The 21,112-nt window shown below is 43.9% G+C and overlaps 1 protein-coding gene across 4 annotated transcripts; it reads right to left on the bottom strand.

Moving 5' to 3' along the window:
• Positions 1-222: 222 nt before the first annotated feature.
• Positions 223-17,268, bottom strand: LOC141511202 (uncharacterized). Of its 4 annotated transcripts, none has more exons than XM_074220466.1 (6): positions 17,238-17,268; positions 15,268-15,332; positions 12,625-12,708; positions 10,490-10,616; positions 9,776-9,877; positions 223-4,228 (listed from the first exon to the last, which is right to left on the bottom strand). In XM_074220466.1, exons 3-6 carry the CDS (start codon positions 12,655-12,657, stop codon positions 3,147-3,149), a joined length of 1,344 nt encoding a protein of 447 aa, XP_074076567.1. In that variant the 5' UTR covers positions 12,658-12,708; positions 15,268-15,332; positions 17,238-17,268; the 3' UTR covers positions 223-3,146. The 4 variants fall into 4 exon arrangements, with proteins under 4 accessions (XP_074076567.1, XP_074076554.1, XP_074076556.1 ...); XM_074220453.1 differs by lacking the exon at positions 17,238-17,268 and adding an exon at positions 16,727-16,858; XM_074220455.1 differs by lacking the exon at positions 17,238-17,268 and adding an exon at positions 16,560-16,572.
• Between the last annotated feature and the right edge of the window lie 3,844 nt (positions 17,269-21,112).

The raw sequence follows: 21,112 nt of genomic DNA on the forward strand, positions 1-21,112 counted from the left end.
AAACTCAAAATAAAATTTTTAATTTAAAAAATCAGTCCATCAATTTTTTAATGTGACTAACAAATATTTATTAAATGAATGAAACTCATGAATTGCCCAGGTGCATATCCAGAATCTGTGACTGATTCCTTTCCCTGGAGCTTATGGTTGTTCCTCTGATTCCATGACTCCTGATCCATTTTACATGTTTCTTCGCATTCTCCCTGAGATGAAGATGCCCAATATCACAGTGTCTGCTGCAACTTTCTGGGAGGGTAGGGAGAGGCAAAATTGGGAAAAGCTTCATGGAGGAGGTAGCATCTGAGCTGTGCTCTAAAGAAAGATGGGGGTCCTAAGTTGAGGAAGCCATTCCAAGAATGGCAAAGGAGGACTAGGGATGGGAGGGTCTACACAAATGGTGTAGCATTTGCATTAAGGTTTGCAAACAACTTTGCAAAAGTGTAGAGTCATAAGAATAGCAACAGGATGGCCAGTTTGGCTACCCTAATATGTGTAGGGGCTGGAATTGTAGGGTAAACTTGGGTGGTGAAAGATTTTTAACCATCAGATAAGTGACAAGACCCCATCTGTGAGACTGTGCTGAGGGAGGATAGAAAGGAAGAGAGCTTGGAGGCAGGGAGGTTGATGTGGAGGCCCTATGAGAACCCAAGAGAGCAAAGTGAGAATGAAGAGAATGGATAGGAGATAAAATATAACTCCCTTTATCATAAATTGTAGATCATTTCATTTTATTTTTTAAATGTTATTTATTTAAGGCAATGGAGTTAAGTGACTTACCCAAGATCATACAGCTAGGCAATTATTAAATGTCTGAAGCTGAATTTGAACTCGGGTCCTAACTCCAGGGCTGGTGCTCTATCCATTGCACCACCTGCCCCAAAGCCATGCTTTTATTTGTTTGTTTGTTTATTGTTTTGCAAAGCAATGGGGTTAAGTGACTAAGCTCCCTTCCTAGCCTCAGCTCATTCTGGGAGTTCTCTCTTCTGACACTATTCTATGGAATTGTGCCACATACTCAACACTTTTCAGAGACTAGATTGGTTGATGAATCCCTTTGGCATCTCTCTTCCTGCCACTGTTGCTTTTCTTCCTGATTGATTCCCAGTTTCTTCAGAACTTCATTCTGATGCCTTTCTTGCTTCTCACTGGCTGACTTCCTCTGTAGAAAGTTACTTTCATGGAATACTACATGGACTTCCTCAGAACAGTCCGACGTGTTTCCTCCAGGTCTAGGGTGCATGATAGACTATGCCTAGATTTCCTCTCCTCTATCAAAACCTCAAGGAAGGAGAAGTCACTTTTCCCAATATTGCATCATTTCTACCTGCAATAGTAAGTTTCTCTCAGTGCAAATCTGATCCAGTACAGAATTCCACTCGTGGGTTCTGCCTTTGGGAGAAATAATCACCAGAGCAAGTCAAGATTTTGGCCAGGGTTCCAGCAGTTTGTACATCTGAAGATTCCTAAAACTGCTGCTCACCAAGGATTTATTAGGCACTTATTATGTATCAGGCAGTAAAATAATCCCTGAGGATATAAAGGTAGGAGCTCCTGGTCTTAACATATACATACATACATACATATATATATATATATATATATATATTCTAATGGGGAAGACCATATCCAACTCTACATGCATAGACCAAACCTATCTGCTAACCTCCAGACTCTAATTGGGCAACTAAAATTAAAAAATCTATAGACATCTTATGCTCCATATGTCCATCTTCCAAACCCCTTCCTCTCCTAAGATTGAATCAGAATCCACAGCCCTCTCCTAATCCCCCAGGATCACAACCTAGGTGTCATCCTCAACCCCTCTCTTACCATCCCCATATCTAAATGGTTCCATTGATTTTGTCAAGGTAACATCTCTCACCTACACTCTCTTTTCTTCTGACATTGCCACCCCATTGTGAAGGCTCCCACTGCCTCACGCTTGAGACTATTGCAGTTGGCTGCTAGTTGGCCACCTTACCTTAAATTTCTACCCACTTGATCCCACCCTCCAGTCAACTATCAAAATCATCTTCTTAAAGCACAGGCTTAATTAAGCAGGTTGCCTCAGCCCCCTACTCAATAAACTCCAGTGGCTCTCTAGGACCCCCATTCAACTTTTCAGTCTTCTTACCCTTCACCCATCCCAGGTACTCTTTGTGCCGTTACCCTGACCCCTGGCTCTTCCTCACACAAGACATTTCATCTCCTGATGCAAGGCATTTTCATTAGCTGTGTCTCATCCCTTCTCACTCCCACCTCCTGGCTTCCTTCAAGTATCAACTAAAATTTCACTTTCTATAAGTCTTTCCTGATCTCCATAAAACCTTCCCTCTGAAGATTACCTCTGATTTATCCAGTATATACCTTCTTTAAACATAACTGTATGTTGGTTCCCTCCTTAGATTGTCTTTTTTTTCTATTTCCAGGATTTAGCATAGTGTCTGGGACATAGAAGCTTAACAAATGACTGGCTGACTACTGACAGAACAAATAGGCACACTATAGGCACATATATATAGTGGGAGGCAGTTAAGTGGTACAGAGGATAGAGCACTGGCCCTGGAATCAGGAGAACTTGAGTGTGACCCTGGGCAAATCATGTAACCCCAACTGCCTCCAAATTAAAGATACATTTAAAGTAGATATAATCTTGGAGGGGAAGACACTAGCAGTTGGGCCCAAGGTAGCATCTAGCTGAGTCTTGAAAGCTTGGAATTCTAAGAAACCTAACTCTGTGGAGCCTGCTTCTGATGTATTCTGAATTCCTCACTTAGTTACTCTTACTATCCTAATGGTTTATGGTCTTCTCTAGTGACAAAATGTTTCTTTTCCTCCCTTAATCATCCAAGTATCTCTTAATGAATACCGATACCTCACCCACTCTTTGTCTACTCGCATTTCTCTTGACTGAGAGCATTTCAACTCACCTTGTCTCAGGAATATTTCTGAGGTTGAATTTGGCTCCTCTTTGACTTAGGAGCTTTAATTCATCTTGCTTAATTAATTATAATAGGTTTATTCATCAAAATGTAAATGGTGGAAACTGTTTTAAGAAGTTATTCTTTATTGTTGCCTTATTTTAGATACTCAACTCTGTTCTTTGAAAAAGTTTTCTCTCTTTTCTATTCAGTAAGTTTTATTTTCTAAGCAATAGCTTCCCAGTCATGATATTCAAAGGGCTTCACTCCAGTATGAGTTCTCTGATGTCTAACCAAGTGCCCCTTCTGACTGAACACTTCCCCACATGTATGACACTGAAAGCTCTTCATGCCAACATGAGTTCTCTGATGTCTAATGAGATTTCCCTTCTGACTGAAGGCTTTCCCACACTCAGCACATTCAAAGGGCTTCACTCCAGTGTGAGTTCTCTGATGGCTAATCAGAAGTCCCTTCTGACTGAAGGCTTTCCCACATTCGCTACATTCAAATGGCTGCATTCCAGTATGAATTCGCTGATGACTAATAAGATGCCCTTTCCAACCAAAGGCTTTCCCGCATTCTTTACATTCAAAGGGCTTCATTCCAATATGAATCATCTGATGGCTAACAAGGGTTCCCCTCCGACTGAAGGCTTTCCCACATTCATTACACTCAAAGGGTTTCACTCCAGAATGAATTCTCTGATGGCTAATCAAGGTGCCCTTTTCACTGAAGGCTTTCCCACATTCCTCACATTCGAAGGGCTTCACTCCAGTATGAATTTTCTGGTGTCTAATCAGGGTGCCTCTTTCACTGAAGGCTTTGCCACATTCTTTACATTCAAAGGGTTTCACACCAGTATGCGTCCTTTGGTGGCTCATCAGGTTTCCCTTCTGACAGAAGGCTTTCCCACATATATTACACTCAAAGGGTTTCACTCCTGTATGAGTCCTCTGATGGTTAACAAGGAGCCCCTTCTGACTAAAGGCTTTCCCACATTCTTGACATTCAAAAGGTTTTACCCCATTATGATTACTCTGATGGCTAAGAAAAGTTCCCCTCCGACTGAAAGTTTTTCCACATTCATTACATTCAAATGGTTTCTCTCCAGTATGAGTTCTCTGATGTTCCATAAAATTTCGCCACCAAGTGAAGGTTTTTCCACATGAATTACATTCATAGGGTTTGGCTCCTGTATGAGTTCTCTGATGTTTGACAAGTGTTGACCTTCTGACAAAGGTTTTCCCACATTCATTACAGTCATATGCCTTCTCTCCATCACATGTTCTTCGACATTTACTCAAGTCTGAGTAGAAACCAGAAACTAGCTAAATGAGGTAAAGTTAATTAAATAACACTGTGCCACTAAAAACAGAAAAATGAAGTATTCTGTTAAGCATAGGTAAACTTAAATGAGAGTATGTAGAAAGATATAACATCACCACTACAAATGGAACTGATGAGAATTATATAGACAAAGATGAGAAATCTGAAAACAGTGATGAAGATATAGGTATTATGTCTGGAGTGGGTAGCAATCAGTAAATCTGAGAAGTGTACAGAGATATATAATCATTTCTAATCTTTCCTTTTCTTAAAAGTTTGTATGCTTTGTTTTCTCATTTTCTTTCCCATATTTCATTGCATACGTTTCAATACCTATAATTGTTCCAATAAAATTTGTCCTAAAAGCAAAACATATCTTGTTCTTGTTTCCTTTCTTTCTGTACAGTTGTCTTTCATCCTCTGCCCTCTCAATTGAACCCTCCCTCAATGAAAACATTTAATTAAACATAAAAAATAACACAGTCATCCCTAGTCCCTTATCTCTCTATACAGAGAGGTGTGATTTATTATCTATCATAAGGTACAAAGATTGTTCAACCCCAGTAATCAGTGTTGGAAGTCATCACCAGAGATACAACCAGCTCTATTCATTTGCCATACTTCCTCACAATCACTCTCAGATGGGTTATCCATGAGTGCTATCATTGGTCAAGTTGTTTTGATTTAGTTTTTCTTATTATTAGAGACACAGAATATTTTTGTTGAATGTTGTTCAAATAACTAGAGCACCTGCATGTTGGGGATGCCTTCTCCCCTCACATGTCTGGGTCAGTTCTTTATAGCTCAGCCTTATGAGGCTCTTTGCAAAGTAGGCAGCATAATCAGAAGCTTTTCCTTCCTAACTACAATGATTTTTTTTTCTGAAAGTTTTCTAAATTTGTAAAACATAAATAAAAACATAAATAAAAAATAAAATCAGTCATCATCTCTATTCTTCCCACTTAGTAAATACTTAATACCCACTCTATCTACTTAATGAGATAATATCTGTAAAAGCTCTTAGTGTAATACCTGGATCATACTAGGTGCTAAAGAAAAGCTTACACTCCTCTCTTCCCATCTATCTGTCCATCTATCTATCTGTTCATCTATCTATCTATCCATTTTTCTTTTCTGCCTATCCATTTTTCTTTCTTTATATCTAGCTGTCTGTCTGTCCATCTATCTGCTGCCTGTCTTTATACATCTATATATCTATCTGTCTGAATGGTTGTCTATCTTTCTATCCATCTAGCTATCTTTTATATTCTCCTGTATACCTTGATTATCTAGGAGTTTTCCTCCTTAAAACAATTGAACCCTAGTTAACAGATAGAAAAGAAATTGGGGGGCAGGATAGATATGGCTGGATCCACAAAAACTGAATAAACCCAAGAACACAAAATACTTGTGAAAGAACTTGTTCAGTAAGAACTGCCAGAATGAGTTTTGGCAGAAATATCATTGAAAACAACTTTTGCTGTTGGTCTATGAGGACATGCAAGGAAAAAAAACAGAATATGAAAGAATTCATACACTATCACCTGAAAAATCAGAAAAAAACCAGTTTAAGGACCTCTTTTGGCTACAGACAGGGAAACCAGTCTTAACCAAATTAGGGACACAGGCAATCACATGAGATAAAACAAGATAGATAATTACTCTTATGGGAAATTGAAGTTTTTGCACCAATCAAAATCAACATAATTAGGATAAGAAGAAAAGAGGTCAAGTGGTAGGAGTATCAGTAGCCTGATAACCGAGATGTTTGGGAAATTAAGTGTGTGTGTGTGTGTGTGTGTGTGTCTGTGTGTCTGTGTGTCTGTGTGTCTGTGTGTCTGTGTGTCTGTGTGTCTGTGTTTGTATGTCTCACATTTAGGGCAATTCTCCAGTAGATTATTAGTCAAAAAATGTGAATAAGCAGTTCTAAAACATAGAAATAAAAAACTTTAATAAACATATGAAAGATTTTCCCAAATTACTTATTGAGAGTAATTACTATTATTATTATTAGTATTATTATTATTATTATTATTATTATTATTATTACATGAAAATCAAAACAAGTCAAGTTTCATCTCATATCCAGAAAATTTGTAATGACAGGAAAAAGATATTGGAAGGGTCATAGAAAGACAGAATCATTAATGTGATGCTGGTGAGGTAATGCACCCCTTCTGGAAAACAATTTAGAATCAAACTAAGAAAATGACTAAATTGTAGCTTCAGTTTCTTCCAGAAATTTCCCTATTACTGAGTACTCCCTGAAGAAAGTCAAAGACAAAATAGAAACAAAGGTTAATGTTCATAAAAATATTTATAGGAACAATTTTTGTAGTTGCAAGAACCAGAAACAAAACAGTTTCCTAAAATCACAACTTGTAATTTGTTCAAATATAGCAAGGTTAATTAGTGAGACTAATGAATTCTCTGATACAGTTAGACATATCTAAATTCAAATTATTCAATGTTAAAATTATATAATTTATGGTAAATCGTTCCAGCTCAAAGGAAATATAGAGGATAAATTCAAATGTGACTACTTCGGGAGGGTCCTTATTCACACTAATCAGGAGCTAGATGTAATGGAATATTATAATATCTTAAAAACAATGAACACAAAAAATATAGGGTGGCAAATGCTGAGTGAAGTAAGCCTGACAAGCAAAACAAAATACCCAATGACTACCCTGCCCTCTCTGGAAAAATAGAGGGCCTCAGAGCGGGAACATGGTAAACATGGTCAAAGGTGTTTTTTTTCTATCTGTCTGTGTGTGTGTGTGTGTGTGTGTGTGTGTATGCGTGCTTTTTTCTAAGTGATAGCTTTCTCCACAGAGAAGCAGGGAGAGAGATATTAGAAAAATAAAGGTGTTGCAAAGACAAAACATATCAATACAAAGTAAGAGAAAAAAAAAAGAGAATTCTTCCCCTAACCTACCTATCTCATTCTTCTGTAAATGAGAAAATCTCAACAGGACATACTCTTCCCCCTCAGTGACAGGGAATGCTCAGCTGTCATTATTCAAGTCCCATTTCCTTACTCCCATCCCCTTAACTCAACTCCCACAACCCTCCATTGGAAAGTATGCTTTCATGGTGCGCTCTGGAATGCCTGTTCCATAGGGAACAAATTTGCTTTCACAATTTTCTCTACTCCGTTATCTCTTGCCCTCCTACTAGGGGACTTCAACATATATATTGACTCTCCCTCAAACACCTGAATGCCTCAATTCCTCAACCTACTCACTTCCCACAAGCTCCTTTGCTACCCCCCCTTAGCCACACACAAAGAAGGTCAAACCCTTCATCTTGCCATCACCCACAGATATACCACCTCCATATCCAAGAATTCTGAAATCCCCTTATCTGACCATAATCTATTGACATTTCATGTCTCCCTCTGTCCTTCATCCTCATCATGACCTGTCTCCAACTTCCATGTCCAATATGGTGCCATGGCTGTTCAACTTCATCTTGGCAGCCTCCAATAGATCTCCTTCTCTCCTCTGACTCTATAACCATCCTGATCTGTACCTCACTCCTACTGGGTCTGCCCCCATTCCAGTCCATCCTCTATTCTGCCACTTTTCCTAAAGTACAGGTCTGATCCTATCACTCCTCTATTCAATAAACTTCAGTGACTCCCTATTAGCTCCAGGAGCTATGCTTGGTATTCAAATTCCTGCCTAACCTGTCCCCTCCTGTCTCAGCTGACTCCCCTGCACATCCTCTTTGATCCAGTGACACTGGACTTCAGTTTGCTCCATCTCATGGCCTGGCACTTGCCCCCCCCCCCACCTCATCACTACCCAAAGCTCAGCTTCTGCAGGAGATTTCCTCTGGTCCACTGGAGCCTAGACTGTTAAGGTAACCTTTAATTTGTCCTCTTTCTTTACCTCTATCTACAACAACAATTGTAACAATAACTCACCTGGGCCCAACAATCCAGGGAAGGGGTGCTCTTATTATCTGCACTTTACCACTCAGACAGAAGTGAACTGAATGAAGGCTCTGGCTCACACGACTAGTGGTGTCTAAAACTGATTTTTGAACCCAGATCTTCCTGACTCCAGGCCTAGTACATGATTCTTTGTGCCACAATTGTCCCTGTACCTAACTAAGCATCTAAAATTGACATGTCTCCTCTTTTTAAAATATAAGGTCCTTGAGGAAAGAAGGTGGTTTTGCCCTTTGCACCATACTTGCTCACTGATACCAAAAAAAAAAAACAAACCCTAATGAGACTAAAAGAGGAAAAATTATTGTTAGAGGTCCATTTAAAAAGATATCCAAGGGCAGCTAGGTGGCGCAGTGGATACAGCACCAGCCCTGGAGTCAGGAGTACCTGAGTTCAACTCTGGTCTCAGAAACTTAATAATTACCTAGCCGTGTGGCCTTGGGAAAGCCACTTAACCCCACTGCCTTGAAGAAATAAAAAAAAAAAAGGAAAAAAATATACAAAATCCAAAAGGCATCAAAATGAATTTCTAAAAGAACCATAAATATGTGGTGAAATAACAAAATACCAATATGGATTTCTCAATGAAAGAAACACATCTTCAATACCCACCTGAAATACTGTTAAAACTCTCCAAAGATTATAAAAATTCCAGAGGAAACAGGTATGAGATACTATCTTACACCCATTACATTAGCAAAAAGTGTTTTAAAAAATTCCTTGCTGGTGAGGCCATGTAGAAATAGGCCCCTAACTCTAACATAGGTGCAGCCACGAATGGGGACCATGTTATTAGAAAAGAAAATGGCCACTGCTGCAAGAAGTCTCCTACTGTTCATATCACAGGATCCTGTGAACCACTGATCAAAGTCCAGACGTCTACAGGATGTTATTGAAAGGAAGAAGAAAAACCTTCAAGACAAAAGCACTTTAAAAAAATAGTATTATTCAAAAGATGCAAAAAAATTGGGAGAAGCCCAGGTGTGGACCTCAAGGAAGGAATGGCTTCATGCATCTTGAAATGACCTATGTTATATGAAATTAGGAATCTCAGAAATACAAAGCAATATGAAATGATTCCACCAGTGAGGAGGGAATGTACCTTTCTCTCCACAGACTTCCCAGACTGAATTTCATTCCTTATTGTTATTTTGCCAACATGTTAGGTGTACCATAAAGCTGCTTTAATTTGCTCCTCTTGCTCAGTGAAGTCAAATGTTATTTCAAGAGCTTATTCCCAATTTGTTTCTTATCTTGGAACCTCTGGGAGTGACCAGTGACAAAGAAGGAGAGATTACATAAAAATCAGCACAGTGTCCAGAATTTTTAAAACTTTTTTCCAGATATCACAGAGACAATATCACTTTCTATAAAATGGCAATAGTTGGAAGGGGACAGCAAGAGGTCAGCAGCAGTTTAGCTCAAAACAAAAATAAAGCTAGATGAGGAAGCTGGTGCCCTAGGTCTTCCCCAGAAGCCTCGGGGGGTTGAAAATGCCCTGGCCGGTCATTCAAATGTGCCTCAGTGTGAATGACCAGAATCCTCTGAGCCTATTTGTTACTCACTCACCTGGGCAGGTGCCTCTTGGGACTTTTCCCTTAGGCATATATGGAGCTGCTCCTCTCTCCAACATGGAGATCACATGAGGTTTGGACACTGGAAGCCCAGCTCCTAGAGATGCAATAGGGAGAGGTTTTGGGACAATGTGCTCTCTCAGAATTCAAATGTGGCCACTTTATCTTGTGGGAAAAGAAAGTACAGATTATGGGACAAAGGGTCTCCTGAAGACATTCTGTGTTGTCCTACCCTGAGTCTTAAGGGCAGTCACACATCGGATAGGGGCGCAGAAAGAAAATTGAGTCAGCTGATCCCTGGCCTGCCAAGAGACAGGAGCTTTGCCCTGTGACTGTAGGAAGAAGTTGTGACCAAAAAGTAAAAAATGGAGGGGAGCTGAAGGAAACCGTGGCATTGCCACGGACGCTGGCACAGGGAGCAGAAACACATCCCTAGAAATCAGATTCCCTTTTTTTTCTCCTTCCCTTCATTTCTCTATTTCTCTCTCTCTCTCTCTCCCCCCTTTACCCTTTCCCTCTTTCTCTCCAATCTCAGGCTATATTTATATACCCATTCATACTCCTATGTATATGGTATATGTGCATTCTGGGTATACATTCTTGATACTTAGACCTTAAACAATACCTCAGGACAGCCCTCCAGACCTGAGGAGGCAAACAGAGGGGAAAATGCCCAGAGGCCCAGTCCCTGGGTGGGCACTGGTCTTACCCACAGAGACCAGGTTCTCGTAGTTCTCCAGCATCACGTCCCTGTACAGGTCCCTCTGGGCCGGGCTCAGGTGTCTCCATTCGCCCAGGGAGAAATCCACAGACACGTCCGTGAAGGTCACTGGATGCTGAAACATGAAAGACATTACCACCCACTCTCACAATCAACAGAAGACCCATGGAGTTGGCACAATGGATGGGGAGGGGGGTCTCTCCTCCCTGAGGGTTTAAATACTCCAGGCTAACTACCGCTTGACTATTGGTTTCTGCCCCAGAAGGCTGTGGGAGAAAGAGCCAAAGAAGAGAAGGACATGGTCAGAGCTTAAGGTGATCTGAGGGCAAGGACCCTGATGAAGGAGGAAGTAATTAGAAGGAGAGTACAAGTAGGAAAAGAAGAATAAACACATGGCAAGTTAAATGACTGGTGTAGGAGGCTGCCACGGAAAACAACCACTGAAGCCGGGGGGTCCTCAAAGAGGACAATGTCAAAATACCCATGAGCCTGCAGAGCAGCTGGAGAGGCACCAGCAGAAGCCTGGTTGTCCTGTTAGCAACCCCACCCAAGTGTACGCATGCTTTTCTCTCCTGAGCTGAATGAATCCCCTGATGGACAGGGGAACTCAACAGGCAGGGATGTGGAGGCAGAGCAGAGAAGGCCTGAGGAGTGGCATGGGGGAAGCCAGCTGGGTGAGGCAGGCCGGTGAAGCCGGATCACAGAGCACATGGAGGAGAGGCGGGGACCAAGCTTGAAGGTCTCTAGCTACCAGACAGACGACTGGACTGAGTCGGTCACTGAAGACTCTCTGGGTGATAAGGGATTAGATTTATTATGTTTGGCCTCAAAGAGCAGAGGATAGAGGTGCGATACCAGAACATAAGCTGGGCTTCCTTAGGGGCTGGGGGCTCCCCTTCCTCCCAAGTCCCAAGGCAGAGGCCAAAGACTCGGCATCCAGTACTGTTGGGGTAAGGATTCTTTGCTGGGTCCAGGTTGAGCCCCATGGCCATCTCTTTTCTTTCTAAATTCTATGTAGCCAATTTATCATGAGCCTCATTTTGTATTGAGCCCTCTATCATTAAGGTCATTTCCTTTTACTGACCAAATTCATACCCATAAATCATCTCTCAGAAGGAGTCACAGAAAATCCCTCCTATGGCTAATGCAATGAACACCAGGATCCAACAGGATCATTCCAGGCTTGAACCCTGAACTGAATCTAAGGATGAAATTGAATTGGGGGAACTGGAAAGACTGAGATGGCAGTGAAACAATTAGAGGCACACATACAAGAGGAAGTGGTCATGGATGCCAAGTGGCTTGTGGCAGTGGACACCAAGGTCTCTACAAGTGGACACATGAGTGACACGCTATCATGTTGTTCTACACCAGGGTGGAGAAGGACTCCTAGACAACCTCCCAGGACACCTTGTCCCAATTCTAAGTCCACAAGGAGGAAGGAGAAGCTACTGAGTGCCCAGAAGAAGAAAGCCAGGGTGGTGAATGACCGAGTCTTGCCATTTGAGAACTGTTTGAAGGAAATAAGGATGTTGGGAACTAAAGCTTATTTGGGGATGAAATAAGGACTTGACATTTTGATTTACATTTTAAAAAATTTATTGAACGCAATGGGGTTAAGTGCCTTGCCCAAGGTCACACGGCTAGGCAATTATTAAGTGACTGGGGCCGGATTTGAACTCAGGTCCTCCTGACTCCAGGGCTAGTGCTCTATCCACTGCTCCACCTAGCTGCCCCAGGACTTGACATTGTAATGCAGAGAAGATAGAACCCACTTCTGCAGCTGCTTGTCCCCGGGCTGGAGAAGTTGGAGCAATGAGTGGAAATTAGAGAGAAGATCATACCAAGAAAAGATCAAAGGGATCCCAAAGGAGAGCAGAATGGTTCAAAGGGGTCTCCCCCTCCTCTCAAGAAAGCCTGGATTCCTCACTGGCAGAGCATACCCAATTGCTGGGTAGGTGGCAAAAACTATTCCCTCACAGCTTCTTCCCAAGATTCTGTGAACTCTCTATCAGTCATTAAGAGAGAATAACTGAGGCCTAAGGCCATGCATGGACTGTGGATGAGCCCAGACCACCCAAAAGAAAGAACATAATATTTCTGTAAAGAAAACCTAAACTCACCTGGGGTCTGGCTGTCAGAAGCCCAGAAGTCATCCTTTCTCTGTGTTCTGTCCTGGGGAAGGGCAGGCTCTTGAGAAGGCCTAGCTATGGAGAAGAAAGAAGTGGTGAAGGAGGCCAATTCACCTAGGAACTTCATCCTGAAGCCTTTCTCCCATGTCAATCATACAGTCTGGGTGACCTTTCCATCAACTTTCTCCACCACTATCCTTGGGTTGACCCAATGCTTCCAAAGAGAGTTTAAAACTGAATTTTGATGGGTATGCTACATGTTCATCTTACTTTCAACAGGACCTCATCTTTGGCTCATCTGTTCAAGGTTTTTTCATCATCTTGAAGCCCAGTGGCCTACTCCAGCCACATAGCCTATGGTCTTCCTTGCAAAAAGGCTGATGTCATCCAATATGAGTTGACCCAAATTCCTTCTTTACCTTGAGTATTTTGTATCATGATGATTTTCCTTCTTGTCCACCTGCTTATCTCAGGAGACAGTGATCCCTTCCTCTCATCCATCTCCTTTAGCTGTACCAGTTATTTCATTTACAGATGCCTCTTCCAAAACCCTAAGTCTATCAGTTATCTATTAAAAACCTAAGACAGTTTAATTTGGAATGCTTAAATATTTGACTAATTCAAACCAAAAATTCATCCTAATGTATCATTTTAACTTAAAAGGAAGGTTTTTCCATGAGAAAATATGAGTTCTGGGAAGGAGGGACTTATTGACTTCCAGGATCTGGCATGGCACATGACAGAGTCACCCATCCTAATCTATTACTGAGTGACTGGTTCATGATTCTAGTAAAATATCCAAAGCATTGGGCTTTGGCCACATCAACAAGCATTTCTCAGGAGCTGATGAAACGGCAGGCACTATGAAGGAATGAAGGAATGAAATCACATCTGTGAAGTGCTGCACTGTGTTCATGGTTAGCGGTATCCATTCAATGAGATGATCAGTGTACATTCCAAGAAAGTGAGACAAAACCCAGAGAGGACTGGTGGCCAGGGTAGGGTGCTTTGGGTTGAAAAATCACTCAGATTGTGAGCTAGTTAAATGATGGAGTGTCACTTGAGGAAACAGACTGTCCCTCACAGTCTTTATTCTAAGAAGAAAATGTCGTGTACACATAGAAGTATATTCCAATAGATAAATGTGATGGAACACAATTGTTCTCTAAAAAATCATGAGAGGGCAGAGTGTCTAGGTGGTGCAGTGGATAGAGCACCAGCCCTGGAGTCAGGAGGACCTGAGTTCAAATCCAGCCTCAGACACTTAATAATTACCTAGCTGTGTGACCCTGGGCAAGCCACTTAACCCTATTGCCTTGCAAAAACCTAAAAAAATTTTTAAAAAGAAATTATGAGGGATGGAACTTCAGAAAGTCTGGAAGGTTTTTGCATGAACTGATGCTGAGTGAAGTGAGCAGAACCAGGAAAACATTGTACACCCTAAACAGTAACATGGAAGTGATGATCAACCTTGATAGACTTGGTCATTTCAGCAGTACAACTATCAAAGACAATTTTAAGGGACTTGTGATGGGAAATATCATCCATCTCCAGAGAGGGAACTGTGGAATTTAAATTTAGATTGAAGCTTAGTATCTTCAAGTTTTAAAAGTTGTCTTAAGTATTATGTTTTATTTTCTAATTTTTTTCCTTCTGTTTGGATTTGATTCTTCTTTCACAACATGATTAAGATATATATATCTGTGTTTAGCATAATTACCCATAGAGAGCCTATATTAGATTGCTTTCTGTCAGGGGGGGAGAGGGAAGGGGAGGGAGGGAGAAAAATGTAAAACTCAACAATCTTGTTAAAAAATGATTGGTGGGGGCAGTGGATAGAGCACCAGCCCTGGAGTCAGGAGAACCTGAGTTCAAATGTGACCTCAGACACTTAATATGTACCTAACCTAGCTGCGTGACCTTGGGTAAGTCACTTAACCCCACTGCCTTGCAAAAAAAACAAAAAAAACCACTATTCCATGTTGTCGTTGGAAAAACAAATAAATAAAAACAGAAAAGAAAAGAGGGTTATGATAAGACCAGGGAAGGCCTTTAATATCAATTAAATTAATCTGAAAAGTATGTGCAGGCTTGATTGGAAGAACATCATGAGTATCTTATTACAATAGTCCAGACAAGGGAGCAGAAGGGACAGATGGGATAAGAATAGATGTGAACTGGTTTCTTTCTTTCCTTCCTTCCTTCCCTTCTTCCTCCCTCCCTCCTTTCCCCCTTCCCTCCCTTCCTCCCTTCCTTCCTTCCTTCCTTCCTTCCTTCCTTCCTTCCTTCCTTCCTTCCCTCCTTCCTCCCTCTCTCCTTTCCTCCCTCCCTCCTTCCCTCCCTCCCTCACTCCCTTCCTCCCTTCCTTCCTTCCTTCCCTCCTTCCTCCTTTTATCTGACACAAAATTACAACTATGTAAGTATGTTAAACACAAATGTACAACATCTAACTTTTACCAGCCTATTCACTGCCTTGGAGGAGGGGAGGAGGGAAGGGAGACAGTTAGAAAAATGTGCAACTCATAAATTGGCAAATGGATGAATGCTGATAAACTAACTAGAAAAATAAAATTTCAATTAACAATTTTTTTTAAATTGGACATGGTATATCAGGAAAAAAGAAACTCAACTCACCTTGACCCAGGAGCTATTCTTTCCTCTCTTTGCTCCACTTGTGGGAGTGTCCTCAGAAAGCAAATCTAGGGAAGAAAAGGGAACCATGAAGAAAATCACAGTGCTTCCAGAAGCAACAAGCTAAAAAAGATCCCATCTCCCACCGCTTCCAAAGGCCACACTTTAGACACAATTCTCGATCTGATTATTGAGAAAGGGGACAGTGGAACAAAGGAAGGGCCCAGTCCACCTAGGCTCAGAGTCAAAGCAAAGGGCCCAGAGTTGCCTGAAGTTCCACCTTTAGGTGGATGGACGGAGTAGATTCCAGGAGACATTGCTCAGGGTCAGCCTCTTCTCACCTGAGAGTCAGATGTCTTCCTCAAAGTAAGATTAAATGTTAAATGGCACGAGGCCAGGGGAGGCTAGGTGGCACAGTGGATAGAGCACCGGCTCTGGAGTCCGGAGTACCTGGGTTCAAATCTGGTCTCAGACACATAATAATTACCTAGTTGTGTGGCCTTGGGCAAGCCACTTAACCCCATTTGCCTTGCAAAAACCTAAAATAGATAGATAGATAGATAGATAGATAGATAAATAGATAGATAGATAAATGGCACGAGGCCAATCAATCACTGAATAAGACTTTATTCATGTATTGGGGACTAGGGAAGTGAAGAGAAAAAAAACAAAGAACCATCTCTGCCGATTCCTGAGGCAGGACCCCAACCTTCTCCTTTCACATTAACCCTGAACCAGTCATGAATGAATGGCCTCTGGGAAGTCACTGCCTGGCCTGGGCACCTTGCCATACAAGCCAACAGCCCCCTCCATCTATTTCACAAGAAGAGCAAGAAAGCCTGTGAAAGGCTCGGCTAAACTCGGGAAAATGCACGGTCTGCCCTGAATCCAACCCGGTCTCGGTGTCCTGTCGCTTCCAGATCCTGGTCTCTTCCCTTTTGGGCAATCCGGACTCTTGGCCTCCTCCGGTCATGCCATCCCTGCCCCATCTGAGACCTCCCGAGATGTGTCCTGGGGAGACGTCTGCACACAGAGTTTGCAGGTTGTGTCTCCAACTAAACTAAAAACCCGCAGTTCCAAGGCTTTAGCTGGGCCTCTCTGGAAGCCCAGGCCTCGGCGCGTGGAAGCCACTCCGTGGGTCACTCTCGTTGACCCCTTAGGGAGCTCGGACAGCAGCTGGCCAAGCTCCCCTGGGCATTTCCACCCTGGGGGCGCCTCTTGTTTTTGGTGGAGGGCAGCTGGGAGCGCGGAGCCCTGGGATGCCCCCAAGCCTGGGGTGCTGGGGCCGTCCTCACCAACGAACTTGTGGAGGCGTCACCCTGGCAATGCTGGGGCCTCAGCCTCGACGCCCTGCCACCCCTCCGAGCGCCCGGGCACGGCCGGGCCAGGGCCACGGGGCAGAGAAGCCGAGGAAGGGAGGCCCCTGCCGCCTCCCCGCAGCCTCCGGGTGCGGCGCCCTTGCCTTGGCCCTGGGATGCGCTGGCTGCCCGGCCCCGGCATCGCCCCATCTGCTGCTTCTGGGGGACGACCACGGCCGCCCAAAGCTGAGAGCCTCCGTCCGCAGGCAGCCAGGAAGCGCCTGCTGTGTGCCAGGGGCAGCAGGAGGAGGAGGAGGCCGCGCCTGCGCTCCGGCATTCGAGCACAGGCGGGGGCGGGGCCTCCCCTCGCCCCGCCTTCCCAGGGCCCGCCCTCGGGCTCGGGGAAGCCCCGGGGACGTTCTGCTCCGCCCCCTGGGCGGGGCCCCGGCACGCATGCTCCGTCTCCGCCGCGCGCCCGCGAGCCCAAAGGGCACGTTGCGCATGCTCAATCTCAGGCAGCCCGCCCCGCCCCCGGCCCGGCCGGCGGCCCTCCAGGGGGTGCGCATGCTCCCCAGGGTGGCGGGGCTCTGGGGGGGGGCTGCTCCCCCTCCGCCCCCCTCACGCGGACCCCCCGCACCCGCCGCGCCCCCGACGGCCCCTCCACACCACGCTCACCCGCAGGGCGGCCCGGAATGGCAGGCAGGCGCCATGCGCATGCGTCGGCGCCCCGCGGCCGCGCCCCTTCAGAACCACGCCCCCTTCTCGAGGGCCCACGTGTCCAGAGCCTCCCTGACACCTCCCGAGCCGGCTGCTGGGGGCCCTGCACCCCGCTGCACAGGCACCCCCAAAGCCCAGGGACGGTGGGTCATGCGGTGCTGCCCCTCCCACCCCGTGGACCCCAGATGCAGGCCTCTTCTCCTAGGGCACCTTCTGGGGGCACCGCTGGCATGGCCCCCACAGGAGCCGGAGCAGGCTGGGCCCAAGGACGGGCTGGAAGGGCCGGGATGCGGAGGCCCTGGGGGCTCGGCTCTGCTCCAGGTCAGCCGGGCCTAAGGGCCGGAGGACGGCCTTGAAGCCCCTGCCCCACTGGGCAGCTCCCTGGCCATCACCATCGCTTCCAGCTCCTCCTCATGCCCTTCCTCAAGAGCCTCTCCTTGAGGACCACTTCCCACTGCACATGGACTGGTCCAGAGGCCAACAGCTGTCATGTCCTAGATGGTGCATGACAGAGAGCCCTAGTCTTGGAGTCAGGATGATGGGGGTTCGAATCCAGCCTCAGAGATTTACTAGCTGTGCGACCTTGGGCAAGTCACTTAACCCTGACTCCCTCGCATCCAGGGCCATCTCCTATTGGCCACTGGACTCAGATGGCTCTGGAGGAGAAGTGAGACCCCCTCACTCCAATTCATCTGCTTGTGATGGCATCACTACCCTGATGTCATGGTCTTCTTCAAGAATGAAGGACAAGGGGCAGCTAGGTGGCATAGTGGATAAAGCACCGGCCCTGGAGTCAGGAGTCCCTGGGTTCAAATCCAGCCTCAGACACTTAATAATTACCTAGCTGTGTGGCCTTGGGCAAGCCACTTAACCCCATTGCCTTGCAAAAAACTAACAAAAAAAAAAAGGACAACCATTCTAGCCAAGATGTCAGCTGCCACTTCCTACTGCACATGGACCCGGCCAGATGTCAACAGCTGCCACCGCCTATTACATACAGACCAGTCCAGATGTCAACAACTCCCTCAAACCGGTCAGTCAAGAAGCTCCTCTCAGACACATCCCCACACCACCCCAAGAAAGAAAGAAAATAAACCTCCCTGCCCTAGTTAAAAATGAAGGATCTGAAACAGAAAGGAATTCTGAGGAACAAAGTGATAATTTGACTTTGTGAGCTGCCCTATTTTCCAGAAACATTGCACTCAGAGCATGCAGGAGAACCTGAAGTTATCAAGGATGAAGCCCCAAGTCCAGAGCTGACATAATTTGTGGTTTGTACCCCAAGCTGGACTCCATGTGTGTCCTTGGGAGGCAAGACAGACACCAGCCAGTTGGGCCAGGCTAAGGTGATGCTTTTCTAGCTGGGGTCCTTTGCAGATCAATAGACCCTCCTACTATCTTCATAGTCTGGTGGTTCCCTAGGGAAAAGAATGAGGCTTTTGTCATCATCACCTTGCCCCACCCCTCCAGGGGAGGGCTTACTGCACCTTTCCCCTCCTGGTTATGCTCCCTCCTATTTTCTCCTTCTTTTCTTGTACTGATATAAACATGCAATCTTCTGTACCAGTTGGACACTATTTGGGTTCCACATGCATGCTCATTTGTCTTAAACGTCTCGTGCTATTATGATTGCCTGTTGACAAACGTTTCACAAGAAACCCTCAGATCATGATTTTTGATGTAAAAAATACATTAAATTCAACAAAGAATCAAGCAGGTTCAGGGAAAAAGGCCTCACAGATTTAGGAGAGCACTTGGTCATAAACAATACAAAAAAATCAGAAGGTGATTTTACGATGAAATCAAAAGAAATGCTCAGTACCTTGTCCCTTCCCTGTGGGGTATGATTTCTTCCTTCCATGTCTTTGTCCCAGGTTTTCCATGGAGGACATTGGTTTCCATCCCCTTCTCCAGTTAATAAAGCATAGAAACCAATATTCACCATGCTTCCTCCATGATCTTGATAAAGGTGCATCACCCATTTTTGTTGCTTCAGCTATTTGCTCCACTTTATGCAATTTCCTAAAAGACAATGATTCACCTGTTACTGTTATAGGATTTAGGCTGGTGCCTTGGTTTAACTCTTCCACTTTTGCTTCTTCTGAAACTTTAAATTCTCTTGAAATTTAATCCCTTAGATCCCTAATTCCTTTGATGTCTTTTCTAGAATATAACATTCAATTGAATTTCTCATACATTGAGTTAGAGAGACGTTTTAAGTCTTTTTGTCTCTTGGAGTCCTGATCTGGTAGGGTGAAACCTCTGGTCTCCTTTTCAGAATAATGTTTTTAAATGCACCAAATAAAATGCACAGTATTACAAAAGAAATAAAAAGTTACACTTAATAATTCCCTAGCTGTGTGGCCTTGGGCAAGTCACTTAACCCCATTGCCTTGCAAAAAAACTACAAAAAACAGTTTATGAGCCCCAGGGTAAGGATCCTTGGATTAAAACATTTCTATGAATATTTGCGTGCACACATATAATATGCATGCATTAACATACAAGCATATGTGAGAATGGGTGGCAAGTTGGCCTTGGATTCAAAAGCTGTGTTTGACAGGCAATAGTGTTGTGGCCAGGGGCAAAGCACTTAATTCTAAACCTTCCAAGCTGCTCTAAAACTGGTGGATAGAGCACTGGCTTTGGATAGGAGTCAGGAGAAAGTTTGAATCCAGCCTCAGATACTTGACTAATTGTGTGACCTTGAGCAAGTCACTTAACCCTGACTGTCCCACATCCAGGGCCATCTCCTGTTGTCCTGATTCATATCTGGCCACTGAACCCAGTTGATTCTGGAGGAGAAAGTGAGGCTGGGGACTTAGCAAGCATGCCCTCTCAAATCCATTTCACATCTTTGTCATGGCATCACTTCCCTGATGCTGTAGTTTCTTTGAAAAGAAAGGATGGGGGGCAGTGGCTAGGTGGGGCAGTGGATAAAGCACTAGCCCTGGAGTCAGGAGTACCTAGGTTCAAATTCCGTCTCAGGCACTTAATAATGACCTAGCTGTGTAGCCTTGGGCAAGCCACTCAACCCCATTTGCCTTGCAAAAAACCTAAAAAAAAATAATTAAAAAAATTTTTTTAAAAAAGGCTACAACCTGCAAACTTAAGAAACTCTATTGCCACCTAATGGAAACTTTGGTGTTTTGAAGCAAAAACTGGCAAGGTAAGACCCTTCAGTTTTTAATCCCTGAGAGCTTTAAATGAAAAGGGAGCTAGTAACGTTCGTTATTAATTTGATTTTCCAGTTTTCAATAAAATATGACTGAGTCCCTCATGATAACATCTACACAGCTATTCTCCAGCATAAATTCTAGGATGTGGGTTTAACAACCCCCTTGATGAATTTCCAATATTATGCAATTGAGAATCTTTATCTTTCCCTTTAATTTATTCATGTTTTTCTAAGAGTTTCTCCAAGTTAAATATGATTCCCTTTGTTAAATCTATGAGGATAATTTATCTCATAGGTGGTATCCTTCAGCACTGAGAAATAAAGTGTCTTGTCCTGAGAGGATTCAAGACACAAGGGAAAGTTATCTGGTGGTGAACAAGGCCTATTTTCTGACTGAACACTTCTATTCTCATTACAATCAAAGGTTTTCCTCTCTCCATTATGAATTTTCTTATGTTTTTCAAGGTGTCCCTTCAAACTAAAGACTTTTCCACATTCCGTATATCCAAAGGATTCTTCTCCAATCTGAAGTTTCTGATGACAAGTTTGCCTGATGATTTCAAGATGTCCCTTCTTCAGCCTGAAGGCTTTCTCACACTCATTATAATCAAAAGGCTTTGCTCCAGGATGAGACACCTGAAATTTATTGTGGTAT

This window comes from Macrotis lagotis, chromosome 1 (genome assembly GCF_037893015.1).
Source record: "Macrotis lagotis isolate mMagLag1 chromosome 1, bilby.v1.9.chrom.fasta, whole genome shotgun sequence".
NCBI classification, from domain to species: Eukaryota; Metazoa; Chordata; class Mammalia; order Peramelemorphia; family Peramelidae; genus Macrotis; species Macrotis lagotis.